Source organism: Rhinolophus hipposideros (assembly GCF_964194185.1).
Source record: "Rhinolophus hipposideros genome assembly, chromosome: 21".
Lineage (NCBI taxonomy): Eukaryota > Metazoa > Chordata > Mammalia > Chiroptera > Rhinolophidae > Rhinolophus > Rhinolophus hipposideros.
The window spans coordinates 46,468,652-46,490,915 of NC_138067.1; the positions used below are offsets into that span (position 1 = coordinate 46,468,652).

General features: G+C 39.9%; 1 protein-coding gene across 1 annotated transcript in view; it reads right to left on the bottom strand.

Annotated features, from left to right (window-relative positions):
- VN1R4 (vomeronasal 1 receptor 4) overlaps positions 1–1,979 on the bottom strand; it is a gene marked incomplete at both ends in the record, with an annotated part of 31,895 nt that extends 29,916 nt beyond the window's left edge. Inside the window, 3 exon segments of the mRNA XM_081031546.1 lie at positions 1,158–1,317; positions 1,320–1,829; positions 1,832–1,979. Of these exon segments, the coding sequence (XP_080887672.1) occupies positions 1,158–1,317; positions 1,320–1,829; positions 1,832–1,979 (818 nt within the window).
- Positions 1,980–22,264: the final 20,285 nt, after the last annotated feature.

The window sequence follows — 22,264 nt, forward strand, 5'->3', positions numbered from 1 at the left end:
AGTGCCTCTGAGAAGGGGCTAATATCCAAGATATACAAGGAACTCATGAAGCTCAACAAAAAAAAAAAAACAAACAACTCAATTGAAAAATGGGCAGAGGACCTGAAGAGACATTTCTCCAAAGAGGACATACAAATGGCAAATAGACATATGAAAAATGCTCAATATCACTAATCATCAGAGAAATGCAAATAAAAACCACAATGAGATATCACCTCACCCTAGTCAAAATGGCTATCATCAACAAGTCAAACAGTAACAAGTGTTGGAGAGGCTGTGGAGAAAAAAGAACCCTCATACACTGTTGGTGGGAATGCACACTCTTGCAGCCATTATGGAAGGCAGTATGGAGGTTCCTCAAAAATTACGAATAGAATTACCATATGACCCAGAAATCCCTTTCCTGGGTATCTACCCAAAAAATCTGAAAACATTTATACATAAAGACACGTGTGCTCCAATGTTCATTGCAGCTTTGTTTACGGTGGCCAAGACATGGAAACAACCAAAATGTCCTTCGATAGATGAATGGATAAAGAAGTTGTGGTATATATATACAATGGAATACTATTCGGTGGTAAGAAAAGATGATATAGGAACATTTGTGACAACATGGATGGATCTTGAGAGTATGATGCTAAGTGAAATAAGTCAGAGAGAAAAAGCAGAGAACCCTATGATTTCACTGATATGTGGTGTATAAACCAAAAACAACAAAAGAACAAGACAAACAAATGAGAAACAAAAACTCATAGGCACAGACAATAGTTTAGTGGTTACCAGAGGGTAAAGGGGGTGGGAGGTGGTTGATGAGGATAAAGGGGATCAAATATATGGTGATGGAAGGAGAACTGACTCTGGGTGGTGAACACACAATGGGATTTATAGATGATGTAACACAGAATTGTACACTTGAAATCTATGTAATTTTACTAACAATTGTCACCCCAATAAATTAAAAAAAGAAACATAATCTAATTGTGTGTATATATACATATCTATATCTACAGCTCCATCTACCTATCATCTATCTATCTATCTATCTATCTATCTATCTATCTATCATCCACCCTTCTATGTGTGTGGGTGTATACACACATTTGTATGTATACAGATGCATATAGTGTGTGCATGCCACCACTTGTAATGTGACTCACATAATTGTGCTTACAATTCTATAAATCTGAGGAATGAGTGAGTTAACAACTGAATATTGTGAAAAAAATGCAATATCCATGTTTCTGACAAGATTAGGGTTTTGGTGGGTTTTTTTATTCCTTATGCAGGCAAAGCAGAGCCTGGAGACACTGGAATCACAGTAACGAGAACAAAGGGGCAGAGCACTGGGAAACAAACAGCAAATACTTCAGACATGTTCACCATCATCCAACTGGGATTATTAAAAAGAACCGAACAAACTTGAAAGATGGAGGAGATGGTGTAAAAAGATACGAAAGTGCTCACCAGGAGAAGGATGGTTTTGGTGGCTCTGGACTCAGGGGAGGACCAGGACGAGATGTCGGTCCTGTGAATGTGTTGGACCCTCTGCTGGTGCCTGTGCAGGACAAAGACCATGGTGCCACTGGCCCCGAGCATGAGCACGAAACATAAAACATCAGGGGATAATAGCAACGCTGCATACAATGTGTCAGTGATTCTGTCATGATGAACAGAACAGTATCCATAGACTTTTTTCCTTGTGATGTTTGTATTGATCCACCTTCCCATCCCACAAAGAGGGAAAATGGTATTTATCAGTATGTTCAGGACCCAGCACAGGACGGTGGAGGCGCCAATGTACTTGCAGGCTCTCACTTTCAGCTCTGCTCACCCGGAGTTCCAGAGGTAAGGGTGAGGGCCTGGAAGACATTCAGGAGGCAGGTGGTGCCAATGGACACACCTCTGGCCACTCTCTGAACATAGAAAATAAGTGTGCATCCAAAGTCATTGGGGAAATGTCTTAACCCAAAAGTTACCATTATCCAGGGGACTCCTTTAGAAAGAAAAACCAAAAAGTTCACTACTATCATGTGCGTGAGAACCAAATCGGTGCACTTTCCCTGCGCCCAGTGAAGTTAAGGAAGAGATAATGGTAAAAAAAAAAAAAAGAGAGAGAGAGAGAGAGAGAGAGAGAGAGAGAGTGAGAGAGACGATCCCCAGGAGTCCAAATACAGTCTGTGATAAGATCATTCCTAGTGCCAGATACCTGGTGACCATCCTGTTCTCAGTGACTGACACTTGTGTTCAAAGCCATTGGATCCTGCTTGGGAATAAGAGGCACGCAGGAGGGTCAGCTGAATTCCAATATTCGCCATTCACTGTTCTGTCTGACTTATTTCTAGGTTCGATTTAATTTTTTTGTCTTTTATTAAGAGATGTTAAAGAATTAACTATATAAGCTTCAGAGAAAACTTACAATGTATGGATTATTGCTACAAGGAGCATACATGTGGTAACTTTGTTCTTCACAAAACTATGAGAGACACACTACTATTACTTTAACTATAAAGATAAGGGGAATTTAGGCAAATAGAGGTTAACTGATTTTTCTAAATCCATATGTTGGTGAGGGGCAGAGTGGGGACTTGAAAATGCCTGGGCTGGTAACAAAACAGTGCACTGAACCACCAAGCTACACTAAAAAGCCAGTTGGCTGCATTCTTCAGATAATCCAGATTCATATTTAGTGTTGTTCTTACTTTGTTGTTTGGTTTTAGTTTGGTGGTGATTTTATAATTTTGATTATAACAAGTTTCCATTTGTGTGCATAGATTTTCTATAGGACAAAAGCAATTATGAATGAAGATTTATAAATTTTAATAAATGTTGATGCAGTGATAGGAATTTAGTGCTACAGGAACCTGCTCCATAACAAGTTGGATTAAATGAAGAGAAGAATGGGTTGAGAGGAGGAGAGCAAAAGAAAGATTTGTTTGCTTTTATGCCAGGGGAAAAAAAAATACAGTGGTGTCGAGTCGCGGGCAACAAGGGCAGTGAGGGTGCGAGAAGGGGTGGTTTGGGTTAAGTTTTAAGCAAGAAACAAACAGAGACTTAATGCAGTTAAATCTCTCCGAAGGCCAGGGATCTCTCAGTCTCAGAGGGCTGGAGCCCTGAATAAAGCCGACTGGAGGTTTTTATTGATAGGTCTACAACTACAAGAAAGCAACACTGTTTCTTACATGGTCTGTGAGGCTCAGACTTCATAACAGGAAATGTTTATTTCAATCACCCTTTGTCTGTAAACAGCTGAAGCACAAGGTCCCAGGATGTTTTGTACCTAAAGTATGTACCTTTTCAGGATCAAGTCTTTCACGTTGTAACAACTCTGTTGAGAGAAGTGGAAACAGGTGCAAGGGGAAAGCCAGAGCCGGCAATAGACTTTCCCAAGCAGGGGGAAGGGGAGGCAAGGCCCCTTCCCATACCTGTCCAAGGCAGCTCGTTTGGGGTCCCCACTCGGTTCCACCTGGCTTAGGTTGTATCTCCCGTGAGATATCTTACCCATCTTTGGCTGCAAACCATCTTTTGGGGACCAGACAGAGAGACATAAGGTGTAAACACAAGGATGGAACAGAGTCCCACAAAGGCACAATCTCACAAACTCTTCTTTCCTTAAGGAAAGACATGAAGGGACATTTGGCTAGGCTGTTGTGCAACTACACAGTGGCACTTATTACAGGAATTATTGAAAAATTCATGCTATACTCTATAGGACATAAAACAATACTGCATGATAAAATAGAGTAGAAACTAATTATTTTCAGATCATCTACTTATATATTTATTAATACCCAACGTAGTAAAATTATGAGCAATGATGCACAGATTTTGAAAGATACTAAAATATGAGACGCATGCACAAAATGGAATCTCTAGGGCATGAAATCTTGCATATTTTATGAACTGCAACAGTAGAGTTTTTTATTTGATATAAGAATGTTTTTAAACCAAATACAGTACCACAAAATATTCATTCCTGACAGCTATTGTCTGCAATTGATAGTTATAAAGTTACCTTTTCCTTTACTCCTGTTTCCCTAACTTTATATAATTATCAGCAGACCACAGGTGTTTCAGTAGAAACACAATTACTGACACCAGTTAGAGAAAACATTTCTATTCCAGCAATTGTGATTCAAATACACTGATTCTGCACAGTATTATATGGTCCTTATAAATTCATCCTGTTCTTTATTACAAGCACGAATGTGTTACAAGCACAAATCTAGTAATCCTGAAATTTAGTTTATGATTCCTGTAAGGCAGACAGAATAAGCAGATTGATCTCAGAACTTCAGTTCCTAAGCACCTTAAAAATCAGTTTTCATTATTATTTAAACACCAAAATGACTTTGTCAATTACAGTAAATTAAATTGGGAGTCATGATTGGTGTGAGGTGTAGGACCCCATCTGCCTTTACCAGCCCGGCTCATGCCTCAGGAATTATTCCTCATTCTTGCATGGCTTTGACATTGGACTAAGTTCAACCCCAGAAGCATCACTTTTTCCAACAGACTTATCCAGACTTCTGACAGCCCTACTTTCATTATAGATTGTGCCTCTCAAGTTGAAACAGAAAACACCCAACTCCTTCCTGCTTACAGGATGGTTGGTTCTCTTGTGAAGGTCACAGCAGCCAGCGCAAATGTGGGAAGGAGTCAGCTGAACCTGACAATTGGTGAGTGATTCTGTGATATCACTGTTAGGGTCCGGAGTCAACCACCCCTCAATTGGACAGAAGACACACGATAATGCAAGTCACACAGTGAGGTTTATTTCCAGCTAGCTGGGGTCCGAGTATCTGCCCGACGCAGCGGGTTTCAACCAGGACCCCGAGCACTCAAAGCCAGGGGTTTATATAGCATCTTAAGGCTCTCAGTAATTTTCCACACAGGCAAGATATTTACATGACTGGGCTTTGTGCCTAGTTTTAGTCCTGTGTCCTTGCCCACATCCTTGCTGCAAGATAAGCCTTTTCTCAACAGAGCATCCTGACCTTGCGATGCATGGTGTTTACAATTAGGTTGTTCTGGTCTAGGGGCCGTTTAGAAAATGGCTTTTTTAACCCTTATGATGGCAGTTCTGGTGCCAATCTACTCTTACATCACCAACCCTTTCAGGACTGCATTTATCATTTCAGCTATAGCAGCCATCAGAGTACAGGCTGGTGAAAGAATGTTTCTGAAATCTACTTTCAGTTGCTAATTACAAAAAAAAAAAAATCAACAAAACAGTTACAAGTTTCTAGTTAGCTTCTCCAAAGGGACCTTTGGAATGTTTGAGGCAGGCTCTTTCTCCACGATTTCTATAGGCAGACACTTGTAAAAGTGGGCTTTTTTGAAGACAGTTAATTGCAACAAAGGAACCAGGGAAATCTAGGGTCTGACATGTGGGACCGGCAGCCAAGCACATGTGTCTCACTGCATTCTCTAACAACTTTCATGAGAAGTCATTTTACAAAAAACAAAACAAAACAAAACAAATCACCCCCAAAAAAAAATAATAAATAAAATTTAAAAATCACCCGTATTTTCTTATATTCAGACTATTGAGCTGCACCACCATTTAAGTCACAAGCAGAAACAAAAATGAGACACAATTTCCTGAGCAAGATTTTCAATGTGCAAGTAAAAGGAAGAACATGACACCAATATTTTACATTAGAATTCATTGAAGTTATGTGTGCAATTTCACATTGCCTAGACATTTTCACATTTTTAATTTACTTTATTTTTTTCATCATATACCGTCTTCCAGTGCACTTTATAAATGACTGTTAGTTGTACAGAGGAAGACTATTATTTTTGTGTGTCAATGTTATATTGTATTAGTTTAATGAATCATTTTTAATGAGCTTTTTCCTTTCAATTCCTTTGTGTTCCTAGATATATAATAATAATATCATCTCCAAACTGGGTCTTCCATCATTGTTTCCAATTCTTCTGCCACTTTAAATTGCCTTGGCAGAGCTTCAATGTAATTTTAAATGAGTAATACAGGCAATATTGTGTTTCTCAGTGTTGTTTGTGACAATAGTGGGGATGCTACTTCCCATGAATAGCATTAGGACATGCATATGCAAATAAATATGCAAGTCAACACACATTTGAGTAGGGTAAAGATTCTGTTCTGTCAAGTTAGGAAAACAAACAAACATGGAAAACAGTAGTATGGAGTTCCCTCTAAAAATTAAATACAGAACTACCATTTGATCCAACAATTCAACATCTGGGTATTTATCTGAAGAAAACAAATATATTAAATCAAAAAGATATCTGCACTCCCCGGCTCACTGAAGCATTATTCACAATAAACAAGACATGGAAGCAACCTAAGCAGCCATCAATACATAAATGAATAAAGAAAATATGCACACCACATTTTCTTTATTTATAATGGAATATAATTCAGCCATACACAAAAACAATCTGTCACTTGCAACAACATGGAATGACCTTGAGGGCATTATGCAAAGTGAGATAAGTGAATCAGAGGAAGACATACTATATGATCTCAAAACAAAGAAACAACAACAAAAAAAAACCCTAAGCTCATAGATTCAAATTTTGTTAAACTTTGCCAGTCTTGCATCATCCATTCCAAACCCCTCTTTTGAGTGTGGTAAGTGATGGAGAGAACATCTTAATGCCTATCCTAGAGGCCTTTCAGGATTTGAGATAATTCATATTAGCAAAAATATAATTTATAAGAAAGATTATTGACAATACCAGCCCATATTAAATAGTTCTGCAGACTAAATCTAGGAAAAGTTCTTCAAAGCTTTACAAAGATAATTATATTGTTGCTTGACATGATAGAGCATTCAAATAAATGGAGAGTGACATATGACTATAGTTGGAAAAACCATAAAAATTCAATTCTCCCAAAAATCAATGAATAATTCAATTAATTCCAATCAAATCTCAACAGGTTTTTAGAACACGCAAATGCAATTGAAAAATTAACAGAAAAGAGCACAGGGACATAAATTATAAAGACAGATGAATCTAAGAAATATTACACTGTGAGAAACGTACCTCTCCAGATACTACCCTCTATTTGAATGAAATAGTAACAAAGAGAAGGTAGTGATTGTACAATAATAAACATAGAAGTTAATGAAGTGAAATATATGTTCCCTAAATATTTATATAAAATATACAGGGATATGTCAGAAGAGGCTTTGGAACTCAGAAAATAATGGATTACTCAATATTTGTGGATGGAATTCAAAAATCTGTATGCACTCCTATGTTTATTGCAGCACTTTACACAATAGCCGAGATATGAAAACAACCGAAATGCCCATCGGTAGATGACTGGATTAAGAAGCTGTGGTACATTTATACAATGGAGTATTACGCAGCCATAAAGAAGAAAGAAATCTTATCATTTGCAGCAACATGGATGGATCTAGAGAACATTATGTTAAGTGAAATAAGTCAGAAAGAGAAAGACAAGTACCATATGATCTCACTTATATATGGAATCTAAAGAAAAGACTATGTGAATGAACTAATCAGAAACAGTTTTGGGGACACAAAGTAAAAACCGAGAGTTGTTAGATGGGTGTGGGGGGGGGGGTTGGGGATAAGGGGAAAGGTGAAGGGATTTGGAAGCAGCTGGTAACCACAAGATGGCCTCAGGGTTTTTTTGAAAATTAATTTGGGGAAGGTATTCAATAATGTTGTAAAGATTTTGTTGGGTATCCGATGGACATGCGTCCTATTTGGGAGACCACCTCAGGGATACTGTGGATACCTGATCATGGCATTGTACACCAGAAGCTAAACATTAATGAATGCCAACTATAATTTTATATATATAATATGATGGCTCGGTGTGAGGTCGGAGGGATAGTGGATGGGGGGAGGGGGCTCACAGTGTGAGGGATATAAATGATGAACGTCTAAGTATTACCTTGTCTTGTACACCTGAAACTAATAAATAAATAAAAAATAAATAAAAAAAATAAAAAATAATAAAAAAAATGGGAAGAATACAAAAAAAAATATTTGTGGATGGAAACAAATTTTTAGCTATTTATCCCTATGTTTTGCATGAATAAATGCCAGATTCACTACTTTCAAATTTCTATTCTGCCTTGATGTATTTCATTTTCTTACTATATTTTTGGAAATACCACTATAAATAAAAAGATTTGCATCATGTCAGACTTGAGGCACTAACATTCTTCAAGACATAGGCAGAGCCCAGAAGGCCATGTCCCCTGTCAGCAGGAGGTCCTGGAACAATCAGGAGATTATAGGAATGTCTTTGAGTGTGTGATATTCAATCTGACATAACAATTTAATTACAAAATAACTGAACGTGGAGTTTCTAGAAAAGTTCCATAAAAAGGACATAGCATGTGAGATGATCATTGAAGAAACTGAAGAAAAAAATGTTCCCAGGGAATAATGAAGGAATACGTGGTGATGCTGGAATGAAAGTTAAGTTTCATACAGTAGTTGCATTTGGGCCCAAGTAATGAAATTTATACTTTACGTCCTGACAAAGGTGGTAGTCATTTCAAATATGGTTACATAGAGGGAGATAAGCATATTTCATGTAGAAATGGTCAGATTAAACTGGAATGGAAAGGGGAGAACACAAAAAAATGTTTTGGTTGACTTTTTTCCAACTTTATTGAAGAAATATTGACAAATCAAACTTGTATATATTTAAGGTGTACCATGTGATGATTTGATATAGTATACATTGTCAAATGATTACCAATTAAATCCATCATAGTTAACATTTATGTATGATGAGCTCATTGAAGAGCTATTCTCTTAGCACATTTCAAGTTACAATACAGCATTGTCAACTATAGTCACCATGCTGTCCACTAGATTCCCAGAACTTATTCACCCTATAAATGAATGTTTGTACCCCATGAAAAACATCTTCCTACCCTGTCAACCACTATTATACTCTCTGCTTCTGTGAGTTTAACTATTTTAGATTCCATATATAAGGGAGAGCATACAGTATTTATTTCTCACTGTCTAGTTTATTTCACTGAGCCTAGGTTCCTCCAGTTTCATCCATGTTGTCACAAAGGACAGGATTTCCTGCTCTTTTATGGCTGAATAATATTCCATTGTATGTATATATACCACATTTTCTTTATTCATCCGTCTGTTGGAGGACACTTAGGTTGTTTCCCTATCTTGGTATTGTGAATAATTCTGCAATAAACATGGGGATGGAGCTCTCTCTTTGAGATAGTGATTTCATTTCCTTTGGATATATACCCAGAGTGGAACTCCTGGATCATATGAGGTATGACAATTAAGTTGGCAAATTCATCCTAGAAAAAGTGCTACATACCTCATTGCTGAATATCACTACGGTCACCTTCGAAGTACTCCCCTTAGGAAGCTACAAACCGATGCCAGTGCCTAGTCCACCCTTTCAAAGCAAGTTTGGTATTCTTTTTCTGGAATGGCCATCAGAACTGTCATCATCATATTACTGAATGTCCTGAATGTCATCAAAATGTCTTTCTTTATCTTTGGGTAAAGAAAGAAGTCATTTGGGACCAGATCAGATGAGTAGGGAGGGTTCCAATACAGTTAGTTACTTGTTTACTGGCTAATAGCTCCCTCGCAGACAGTGCCGTGTGAGCTGGTGCATTCTTGTGATGCAAGAGCCATGAATTGTTGGTGAAAAGTTCAAGTCGTCCAACTTTTTCACACAGCCTTTTCAGCACTTCCAAATAGTAAACTTGGTTAACTGTTTGTCCAGTTGATACAAATTCATAATGAATAACCCGTCTGCTATCAAAAAAGCTTAGCAACATCGTTGCAACAAGTTCACGAACTTAATTGTCAGACCTTCATATTTTAATTTCTTTCACAAATCTTGCCTTATTGTTCACATTTTTATTTAAGTAAGGCACTGGTATAGATAACCATATGATTTAGATTTGGCAATATTTATTCTCCACTCTTTACTATTTCATCACATCTTGGTATTTCATGACCCAGGGTTTAGAACTAACATTGTGTTCAGTGGTTCCTGTGACAAGTATCCATTTGTTCTTTAAATATAACTTGTTATGGAGCAGATCCCTATAAACTTATACTACAATCAGTGCATATACATTTTATTAAATATTTAAATCTTTAGTCACAATTTGGTATTGGTTTATGCAATAAATCTTTACATATTAATGGAAACATTAGAAATTACAAAATAAAATACAACCAATCAAAAATAAAATGACGAGATATAGAAAAGACTAAACATTCGTCTGCATTTTTTTTTTTTTGGAAGAACACAGCTAACTAGCTGGGTGGAGTATGGTAGCACAATGTTTAAAGACACTGTCTTTTTACCAGCCCAGCCAGGTTCAAGTGCCCACTTTGCCCTTTATAAAGAATTGAATTTAGACAAATCATTAACCTTTATCTATCTAAATGCTCTTTATATTTTCAGAGAGAACAACAGTGCTGCTCATCTCACGGCATTAGGAAGAATAAAGGATTTATTACATATTCAGCCTTCATAACTGTGACTCATATTCGTTCAGTATGCTTTAAAGGTTATATATTCAACTCTGAGGAAATGATTAATAAAAAAATAATTTAAGTAATTATTTCTAAGTGGGAACTAATGCCCATAGAGAATCTTGATTTCTTTTCATCTTTCGCCTCATGTTCCCACACAGGAATCTCCGGCTCTGAAGACAATATCAGCCCCTGAGAAGTGAGAGGATAGCAACCAGAAACTTGGCGCTAGGAATCATCTTTTTATTATAGACAATAGTTGGAACTCTAGGGAATTTCTCTCTTCTTTACCATTATCTCTTCCTTCATTTCACAAAATGTAGGTTGAGGTCTGCAGATCTGATTCACAAACACCTGACTGTCGCCAACACCTTAATCGTTCTGTCTAAAGGAGTACCTGAAACAATGGCAGCTTTGGGGTTGAAATATTTCCTCAGTGATATTGGATGCAAACTATTTTTCTATGTTCACAGTGTGAGCAGGGTTGTGTCCGTGGGCACCACCTGCCTCCTGAGTGTCTTCCAGGCCCTCACCATCAGCCTCAGGAACTCCAGGTAGGCACACCTTAAAAGGAAAGCTGACACGTACATGGGTACCTCCGCCTCCCTCTGCTGGATTCTGTCCATGATGCTAAATATTATAGTTCCTGTGTATGTGACTGGCAAATGAAACAACAAACATATCACAAAGAAAAGATATTGTGGCTACTGTTATTCTATCCAAAGTCACAGTCACTGTATGTAGCATTGGTATTATTCCATGATGTTTTCTGTTTGGGGCTCATGGTCTGGGCTAGTGCCTCCATGGTTTCCATCCTGTACAGGCACCAGCAGCAGGTCCAATACATACATAGCAACAGTCTCTCCCCCAGACCCTCTCCTGAGACCAGCCGTACCCAGGACATCCTTGCCCTGGTGAGCACATTTGTGTCTTTTTACACCCTCTCCTCCATCTTTCACATTTGCTTGGCTGTTTTTAACAGACCCAGTTTGTGGCTGGTGAACATCACTACATTGATTTGTTGTATCTTTCCTAGCAGTCAGCCCCTACATCCTCCCTGAGCCATGATGACTGTCGGTGCCTGCCGACGAGAGGAACAGTCCCTGAAGTGGGGAATGAGGATTGAGAAAAAAGAAGAGAGACAAAGATGGGATCGGGAGGGCAGGCAATTCTAAGTAGACTGATGCAGTTCTAAGTAGAATGCCTCAGTTCTAAGTAGAATGCCTCAGTTCTAAGTAGAATGCCTCAGTTCTAAGTAGAATGCCTCAGTTCTAAGTAGAATGCCTCAGTTCTAAGTAGAATGCCTCGGCCCAAGTTTATTTTTGCAGCTTATATACTCTGGGCCTCAAAAAAGTAACAGAACTGTATGCAATCTAATAGTTACAATGAAGGTAATACACAAGGGCTTGTTTCCTGGCCAGCTCCGCAGGTCCTGACCTTGTCAGTTTCTGTGTTCTCAAAGTAGCAAGTTGTGCCTTGCTGGGAGCACAAACCACTCAAGGAAGTCAAAAGGTTCAACATTACACAAAACAACACCTGCTAGCACTTCAGCACGGTTTCCCACAGATGACTCTAGATTGCCCAGGTCCGGCTTTGCCTGGATAAGGAGTACAAAATCCCCTACAATTATCAGAAAAATGTAAAATGTAGGTATATTCACAATGCTTAGTTGTTTATTCATTAATCTTCTCAAAGTTTAAGTACATTTCTAAAAGTTATAAGAGAGTAGTAGTAAACTAGACAGAATCAATTGTAAATGAAATATGATAAAATTACCATGTTAATTCTTATGTAACTGGAGTCTCATTAATATTTGCAGTGGAGAAATTCATAGTCTATGCAGTTTTAAACAGTTTTTCCTAAAACAATCTGCAGATTATAGGGAAGTCGTATGTGTAGCTTTCAATCTGACATAATTAATTTTCCCAGGCTTTAACCTTTAGTGGACTGTAAGAAAAGTTCCGTGTAGAAGAATACCATTTCAGGTGGTCATTTGAGAAACTGAAGAAAGAAAAAAGTTCCCATAGATTAATAAATAGCATGGAATTTAACTATAGGGTAAATTCAGTTTCAAAAAGTAGTCATCAAGGGCCAAACACAAGTTTTGTACATTACATATTTAGAGAGATTATAATTTGAAATACAATGCTATGAGGAAAGATGAGTATATTTTAAAACATTTTCATGTAGAAATGACCAGGTTGACCAACAGTGTGATAAAAGAGAACACAAAAGGATGTTTTTGCTGATTTTAAAAAATTATCAAATAAGTGTTGACTATGAAAAAATATATGCTGTCTGGAACAAAACTGCACAGGTTCGGGGATCTGTAGAAGGAAGACTTTTGTCTATTATGTGAAGATACCAACTGAACATGTTGGAAAGAAATGTTTGAGGGTACATGCTCATGTCTCTCAGGCAAAGGAATAAAGTTTTGCTGGAGCCTTCCATTGACTTTGAAACAGTGGGAGAATAGCCATTTGGAGGGGAAAGTCATGAATTCAATTTATTCATGTAAAGTTTTTGGCCTGTGATTTTCCAAAGCAGTAAAATAGATATTTCCTCAATCCTAGGAAGTATTTTAATATAACTTTATCTGTATTTACATTGTAAAGCTGATGCAAAGTGTTAAAAATTCAAAAATGGAAAATACCAGAAAAATTGGTTTAACCTACTATATACTGAATCTTGTGCAAAAAACATTTTTAGTTTCTATACACACACACACACACACACACACACACACACACACTCGGTGCCAAAAAAATGTATACACATTTTAAGAAAGAAAAAAAACTATTAAAATTGTAATACTCAATATATACCGATAACAAAAGATGAATACAAGTCACATTTGACTTCTGCAGTTACAAGAAGGGGCGCAAAATGGTTACTATCAGCATCCAGACACTTCTGATTATGGTGAACTACTGCTTGAGCAACATTGACCAAAATGTTCACTTGCATACATTTTCTTTGGCACCCGTCGTATATATATGTACACATTCTACTTAGTTAAAATGATATGGAATGTGTTTTTATTTTTCTATTCCAATCCTTAAGTTTTAGCTATACCTTTTGAAAAAATATCCAAATTGTATATAGTAAAACATGTTCAACTTTAACGGGAGTAGTCTGTTTATGTTCAATATAATACTGCATAATTTAGGATTGGATTTACTAATTTATAATATGCTCTTGTGACCAATTTTAAAATACTGGGGTTTCCTTAATTTGAGGATCGTCATCTGTGGTGCAAATCTACACTGTACAGCATACACCTGGGCCTCTCTGCATCACCCCCAACTGTAGTAGTTGGGAAGAGCAAGGGGAATAGTTGCAAACAGGAAGCTCTTGCTGCCTATCATGCCATAAAAAATTAAGTATTTTGTGTTCTACCCGGGAATCTCATGTGTTCTGCAGGGATCCATGCAACTAGCAAACTAACCTGTTGGCTTGTAAATAGTGTAAATTTTAAGTCTCTACATTCTTCTTCACAGTTTTGATGATGATGGGATGCCGGTGGGAAAGGAGGAATCAGAACCCTCCACTGTCCTACCTGTTAATGAGGCTGATGGGTGAGAAACAGGATTTAAACAAGCAACCTGAATGTGCTTTGCTTGCTGTTCATTCTCTTCCAAGCAGGAGGAAAAAAAAAGTCAAGGCGTCTCTAAATTGATATAGAGCTTCACGTAATTGGAAAATATTATATCATCATTTGGTTGAGCTGACAGCAGAGGCTGCTAGATACTAAAGGGAGATGTGTCTTGCTAGTGCATCATTTACTAGTGCAGAATTGCTCTCTCTCTCTCTGTCCCAATTCCTCCCTCTGTCCACACTCTTACTTAAACAGCATTAAAGAATATTCCTGGATTCTTTTTGGAAGGGTAAAACTCAAACTTTTATTTCTCTGTTGGACACAAATGTCCATTCTAGGTCACCATCCTACCCTCTGTGGTGCAGGGATGAGGGAGCGCTGGGTGCAGGAGAAGTTAAAAGTGCCCCGGACTGAGGGATTCAACCTGGGTGCGTGCATGGGGAGAATGAAGACCCACTACCTGGAACACTGTCTGGGCGCTGGAAAGTACAAGGAGGGGAAGAAAACACAGATGTAGGGTGAGGAGCCAAAAGAAAAAACCTCCCCACTCTCCTTCCCAGTCTCCCCATGTTTATCCCATCTGGTCCCTTGCATTGTCCATACCCAGGCCCGGGGGATAGCGTAATATTTTTTTGTTTCCTTTTTGTTTTTTGTTTTGTTGTTGTTGCTCTTATTAGTTTCAGGTGGGGATGTAGTGTAATCTTGTTGTAGCCTTTTTCTGGTAGAGCTTTGAGGAGGATGTTAGCCAGTCTCTGTCATGATTTCAAATGTGATCCCCTTTGACAGTGCAGCTACAAGTCACATCCTCAAACACAGGTAAATAAGTACTTTAAAAGGTTGACTTTCTGAAGACAGTCATTGCAGCATTCTTATAAAATAAACTATATATTGTGAATAGTAGAATGCTTACATGGGGGGTTTTAAAGTTTGTACTAAAGATATATTAATTAAGATGGAAACATCTCCAGAATATATGGGTTTAGTGTTGAAAGGAAGCCACAGATTATACATAAAAGAAAATACCTGAGCAATATAAAATGCATAAATTTAACGAGGTATCTATATGCATATTTCTAAAAGAATTGGAAAGATACAAGCAGGACCAGTATGAATGATTGTTTCTATTAATAGAAAGATTGGCATTGTGAGACACGGGAACTGAAGGAAATATGTTACCTCTTCCTCAGCTACTTTAAAGTATTTGAAATTTTAACTCAAAACAAGTATATAATTTAAAAAGTTACACATGGTGACAATTTAGTGGAACCACAATGGAATGAAACTAGAAATCAGTAACAACAAGGAAACTGGGAAATTCACAAGTACACAAAAAACGAAATAAGATACTCTTGATTAACCACTGGGTCAAAGAGGAAATCTAAAGGGAATTTTTAAAATATCCCAATTTGCAACAACATGGGTGGACCTTGAGGGCATTATGCTAAGTGAAATAAGTTAGACAGAGAAAAACAAAAACTGTATGATCTCTTTTATGTGTGGAATCTAAGGGGGGGAGAGAGAGAGAGAGAGGGAGAGAGGGAGAGATCAGATTTTTGGTTACCTTAGGCAAGGGGTGGAGGCTACAATTGGATATGATAAAAATGAAAAACCTACAAATTTTCACAAGAATGATCACAAGGTAATTCTCCCCTGAGGGGACCCAAAGGGATGCATAAATGTGTCTTTTACAGTCTCTACTAGGAGACGATACTGAACTGAAACAAAATGAATGAGCAGAAGTCAGCCATGGCAAGAGGAAGCAGCTGGTCATTTAAAACACAGGACAGAACTATGCAAAACCCCTGGACAAGGAAAGACAAGATGTGTTGGAAGAAGAAACATATGCCAGGTATGCCAGGAGTGTGTGTGCATGGAATGAAATTGGTGTGGGAAGAAAAGTGACAGGTCGCCTTGGCAGATTATAGAAAGCAGCTTTGGTAACACATCTGGACTCCAAACTGAGCAATCAGAGACCATGGGGAATTAAGCAGGAAAGTGACAACATAAGGTTTATGTTTGTAAAGGACTTCTCTATGATTGCCAAGTGAAGTGAAGCTTAGAAAGGAAGAGATCCATTAAGAAGCTACTGGGGCAGACTGTCTGGTAGCTCAGTTGGCTAGAGCGCGAGCTCTGGGCAACAGGGTTGCCGGGTCGATTCCCACATGGGCCAGCGAGCTGTGCCCTCTGCAACTAGAATGAAGTCAATAAGCTGCCGCCCAGCTCCTGGGTGGCCAGATGATCTGCTCAGTTGGTTGGAGCGCGGGCTCTCAACCACAACATTGCCAGTTCGACTCCTCAACTCCCTCCAAGGGATGGTGGGCTGCACCCCCTGCAACTAACAATGGCAACTAACAACGGCAACTGGACCTGGAGCTGAGCTGCCCCCTCCACAACTAAAGATTGAAAGGACAACAATTTGACTTAGAAAAGTCCCAGAAGTACACCTTGTTCCCCAATAAATTTCTGTTCCCCTTCCCCAATAAAATCTAAAAGAAAAAAAAAAAGAAGCAGCAGCAGCTACTGAAATAGACCAGGAAATTATATGCTTTCTTTTAATTGAGTAGAGTTGATTATTTTAAAGATATTTAATGGATTGGGTTTTTTTTTGATACCCCTGGTTGTTCACAGAACATGGAAGAATTCATGGGACTCATAAAAGTAGGAAAACAAGAAAAGGTTGAAAGTCGGGCAGCGAGGATGCCCATGGCAGTGTCTAGAACAGGCAGCTGTGCCAAGACAAGGGAGCAAAAGTCAGATAGAAGCACCAGCAGAGAAGTTGCTGGGGTAGAGTGTAGACTAGACAGCTGCAGCAGGTTTCTGTTTAGCTGGGGTTTTATATTTTTCTGTGCAGGATGTAGGGTGATTGTCAGCTTCCAGGAGTTGCCATTACAATTGGCCTCCTCTGGCAACCACCCATGATGGATGCAGGGTGCTCAACAGCTTGCAGGGAGCTTCTTCTAGAAACCGTTCTTTTCCCATCTATGATGGGTGTTTACTACCTGGCAGGGGGTTGCCATTGCAGTTGACCTCCCGTGGGAACTGTTCTGTTCCCATCTATGACAGATGGAAGGTGCTTGTCAGATTACCGGTACAGTGCTAGCCGGGGGATTCAGAAACAAGCGGTTAATTTTTAAGCTCGTTCCTGCTAATTCACAAACTCACTCTTGTTAATTCTTTGCCTGTCTCATCCTGCTAGCTCACAAGTTCACTCCTGTTAACTCTGCCTGTCTCATCATCTAACATGCCAATATCTCACTAGATTGTCAGGAAAACTTGTGAAAGACTTTGAAGCAAGTGAGAAATACTTTGGTTTCTATTCAGTGGAATTCTGGCATCCTAGGATTGATGAATATGGTACATTTTTCCCTCTGGAAATTGTAGAACAATTTTCTCCCCCAAAGAATTATGTACTCATATTAATTTTTCTCCATCACAATACTTTTATTTAATACCTTTTGATAGTTCTCTATAAAAAATGTGTTTAAAGCTATTTCTTCTTAAAATTTTGATAAACTGAGTTTTTAAATTATCATTAAGTTAACATTAATTTCTAATGCACAAGTGATAAAAGCAATCTAATATACCATGTATGTTGAGAAATAATTATTAAACATGAAAACTGTATTTGGATTATAACTATACTTCTGAATGAAATGGATATGGATTTAAATGCCTTCAATCAAAGTAGCTTTACTGAGATCAATGTTCCTTTTTTAGTAACTTAGCATTTAAAGCAACATTTTAAGACTGGAGGACAGAGGAAAAATAGCTTTTCTTTGTTAAAATGGGGAAAGACTTATTGTTTCTGCGAGCTAGCAAATTAGGCGAATTCTCATTCTGATTGGGCATATAGTTGTAAGGGTGAAATTCAGTAAATCAATAACACAGTTAATAGACTTAGCCAGTTTGTAGTTTAATTCAATGCATAGTTCGCTATCTAACCACCTACAATTAAACCTAGTTTGTTTGCAGTTTGATTCATCCTGATATTCATCTGTTTTTTCTTTGTTTTTCTCCCCTCACTGATTAAACTGAAGAACTCTGTGTGTTCCCTTTCTCAAGGCTACCTATGCCTCATTAATTAACAACATCCTAACCTGAAAGAGAGCAATTTCTTAATCCTCAGGTGCCCAGACACCTGGGAATCTAATTTACAACCTCTTGCAGTTTTTACTGGTGACGCATTAAAGTCCCAGACCTCGATGGCCGAGTCCGAGTCCAGAATCTGGAGATTTCATCTTCAAGCAGACCAGACCCCAGGAAGGATGTCAGCCCTCAAACCTGCCTGACCGGCTCCCTCTTTTCTATGTAAGAAAAAGCTAACTATAGTTGTCCACTCTCAGACTCTGGACTCTGCCCCAGCGACCCCCCACCCCACCATGCTTCTCGCCTCACAACCGGTGGCAGCAGCATCTTTGGACACTGCCATGGGCATTCTCTCTCTGCCCTAAATTTAATAAAATCTTTCTTCACGCTCCTACTTTGTAGACTCTTGTGTGAATGCTTTTACCTTTTGAGAATGACCAGGGATTAATTCCACTCCATGACAATAGCAAGTACAAACAGTTGTTGAACTAGAAATTACCTTAAAACTCTTACCTGTTGGAAGGTCCTCATGTAATCAGTCCTACAGTGAGGTTGTGAGGACAGAGCCAGGAGTGCAGTTTCCAGGCTCTCGGCCTCACGTGGAAAGGTGCTGGTTCAGGTAGTAAATGGCCATCAACTGTGATTGGATGGCTATCAGCTGTGGCTAGTTGGCCGTCAGCTGTAACCAGTGAACCATTGGCCACTAATATAACTACTGTGGCTACATTAGCAGAAAATGGGGGCTAGCAAGAAGATGGTGGCTGAGCCTGCAAGAGGTGCAGTGAGGGTTGCCAAGAGTGTGGCTCCTGCTTCCTGTGTCTCCAACCCGGCCGCCAGCAAGAATATAGTAGTATGACTTCCCTACCGATGGCTCCGTGGGTGTTCCTTTTTGGCCTCACCATATCCTGCGTTCTTATGTGGGGAGCGGGAGCAGACCCCGCAGGCCGCCTCGTGTGACAAATGGCGCAGCAAGCAGGGTCTCCTGCACGACAGAGGTCCATACTGCAGATTTAGTATACCTAAGTTAGTAAACACAAATGAAACCAAGAAATGCTCTTTATTCCGCTTCAATGCACCTCTAGAACATCCATCAAATAAGAGATTACAGGGCTGGCCCGGTGGCTCAGGCAGTTAGAGCTCCATGCTCCTAACTCCGAAGGCTGCTGGTTCGATTCCCACATGGGCCAGTGGGCTCTCGACCACAAGGTTGCCAGTTCAATTCCTTGACTCCCGAAACTAGCGGGCTGCGCCCCCTGCAACTAGCAAAGGCAACTGGACCTGGAGCTGAGCTGCGCTCTCCACAACTAAGACGAAAAAGACAACAACTTGAAGCTGAACGTCACCCTCCACAACTAAGATTGAAAGGACAACACCTTGACTTGGAAAAGTGGCCTGGAAGTACACACTATTCCCCAATAAAGTCCTGTTCCCTTTCCCCCAATAAAATCTTTAAAAAAAAAAAAAAGTATGAGATTACAGTAGGGCAAAAGAAAATTTCAGCTAACTGAAAAAAGTAGATGCTATCCAACTTTATTTTGAAAATATATGGATTTATAGATCACCTCCAATGTGTAATAGATCAACAAACTGAAAGTAAAGAGGAATTAAAGAATTAATATCTATTTTAAATTTTTTTAATTGATATTTTAAAAAAATCCAAAGTAATGGATTGGTGACCTAAATTATCAGATACCCTCTACCCACGCACCCAGGTCCTTGGTCCATGAAAGACCATGGACCTGACCCCAGGGTTACTACTCTGAGTGGAGAACAGAAACAGGACTGACGGAAGTCGGTGTAAAATTGCACATTCCTCACCAGCAGATTTTTGCATTTCATCTTTCAGTTTCTATCCCCTATACAGACAACTCCAGTCCTTGATTAATTAAATAATCTGTTCTAATTGCTACAGCCATAAATATTCCCAGATCAAACAACTGTGTGGAAGAAAACGGGGTTCTACGGAAAATAACCTCACAGGATGATCTGATCATAAATCCCTAACTGATGATTTGTGGGCAGATTATTGGGTAGTCAAGCCCCAGGCCTGTAACTTCTTTTTTTTTTTTTTTTTTAGTAAATGTTTTTCTTTTTTTTTCCCAAGTCAAGTTGTTGTCTTTTCAATCTTAGTTGTGGAGGGCGCAGCACAGCTCCTGGTCCAGTTGCCATTACTAGTTGCAGGGGGCACAGCCCACCATCTCTTGCGGGAGTCAAACGGGCAACCTTGTGGTTGAGAGGACGCACTTCAACCAACTGAGCCATCCGGGAGCTCAGCAGCAGCTCAGCTCAAGGTGCAGTGTTCAATCTTAGTTGCAGTTGCAGGGGGCGCTGCTCATCATCCCTTGCCGGATTCGAGGAGTTGAACCGGCAACCTTGTGGTTGAGAGCCCACTGGCCCATGTGGGAATCGAACTGGCAGCCTTCGGAGTTAGGAGCACAGAGCTCCAACCGCTGTTGCCAGCCCGCCTGTAACTTCTTTAGTAGAATGTTTATCTTTGCCTTAAACAAGTCCTATCCATTGTTTCTGTGCATCTAGGTTAACACACCTTTGAAATAAACTGTAACCACCCTTAAGAGAGCATATAATCTTGTTAGCTATCTTGGAATCCCATCCCCACCTTGCTTTCTCTCATCTTCACATAATCTTCCTTCTGTTCCCTCAATTCCTGCATAAAAGAAGCTGCAAACTGCCATTCTCCAAAACATTTTGCTCAGTCTATTGAAGTTTTGCTTCCAGGCTCTTCCTGTGTTTCGCCCAAATTTTTATGAAAGTTTTCTACAGGTTTGGACAGTCACATCAACAATTGCTCTACAACATCAATCCCCACTGAGGTGCCAGCGCCCCCACTCCACTCACAGTGTCTCCACCCACCAGCAAAAACTGTCTTTGATTTAAAACTTTTTCAGTTTATTAAAAGAAAAACATCTCACCTTCCAAATATAATTGGTCCACACCACCCTAAGCTTTTATCTTACATTGTTTGAAACATTTACTTCAAATAAGCAGGAAGTAACTCCATTAAGGGAAAGAAATTAAAACGCTTATAAACCCATATCAAATTCTGTTCGGCAGAATCAGAAATGCCCTGGGGGCGGGGCGGAGGGTGGACCCGCCCCTTTTCAGATCCCTCTTTACGTAAGCTTAAGGCGGAGTTGCACTGCTCCCTCTGCAGCCGGGACAGCCCAGGCCTCGACCCCTCGTTGGCCATGGCCCCGCCCAGGCCCCGCCCCGGCCCCGGCCCCGCCCCCTGCACCTTCCAGCATCGGCGTTTGCACAGTTTCCGGCAGACCTGGAATCTGATCCAGAGAAGCGGAGGTCAAGTTTATTTTTAGGGAGATTTTGTCTTTCTGGTTCAAACATGGTTTTGGCGGCTTCCCAGTCCATAGACCTCCACAGCTCGGGTTTTGGGAGTCGTTACGGACGTTAAAATACGCCCATCCTTCCCATGGTGAGTCCCAGTGTCGCCAGGAGACCTTCCAAATTCAGGAATCCGCGTGCATTACGTATTACAATCGCTCCGAGGTCGATCCCTGCTCCCTCGCTGCATTCTGGCCGTGTGGACGCCACCTGCCTCGTTTTCTTGCTGAAAACCCTTCACTGACCCTCCTCACCTACCCCTACGCCGTGTAAAAGCCTTACTCGGTACTTGGATTCTTGCCCTTCTCCCACCTCCCTCGCGGGTGCCCACCCCTTGCGGGCAGTGCGAATTGTCAAATTCTCTCCCTGCTCCCGGAATTCTGCAGACCTCACCCGGTCCTGAGACACTTCCCCGCCCTCATCGCGTTCCCCAAGCCGGGACCTGCCTCTCCCCTGGCCCCCCCTTCGCGGTTACTACCTCGAGGAGTCATCCCCCGGACCCTTGGGCGAGGTGATAGACGCCTGTCCTGTGGAACCTCCTAAGTTTCTCCATCCCATAACAGGGCTGGCTAGTCGTGGTGTGTTTACAGCCCCAAAGCCCCACTGATCAGTGTTCTTTTCATACAGGGAGCAACTTTATTCCATTCCTGTATTCTCAAATTTTACTTAAATTTGGTCCCACATTTATTACATTTTTCTTTTTAATTT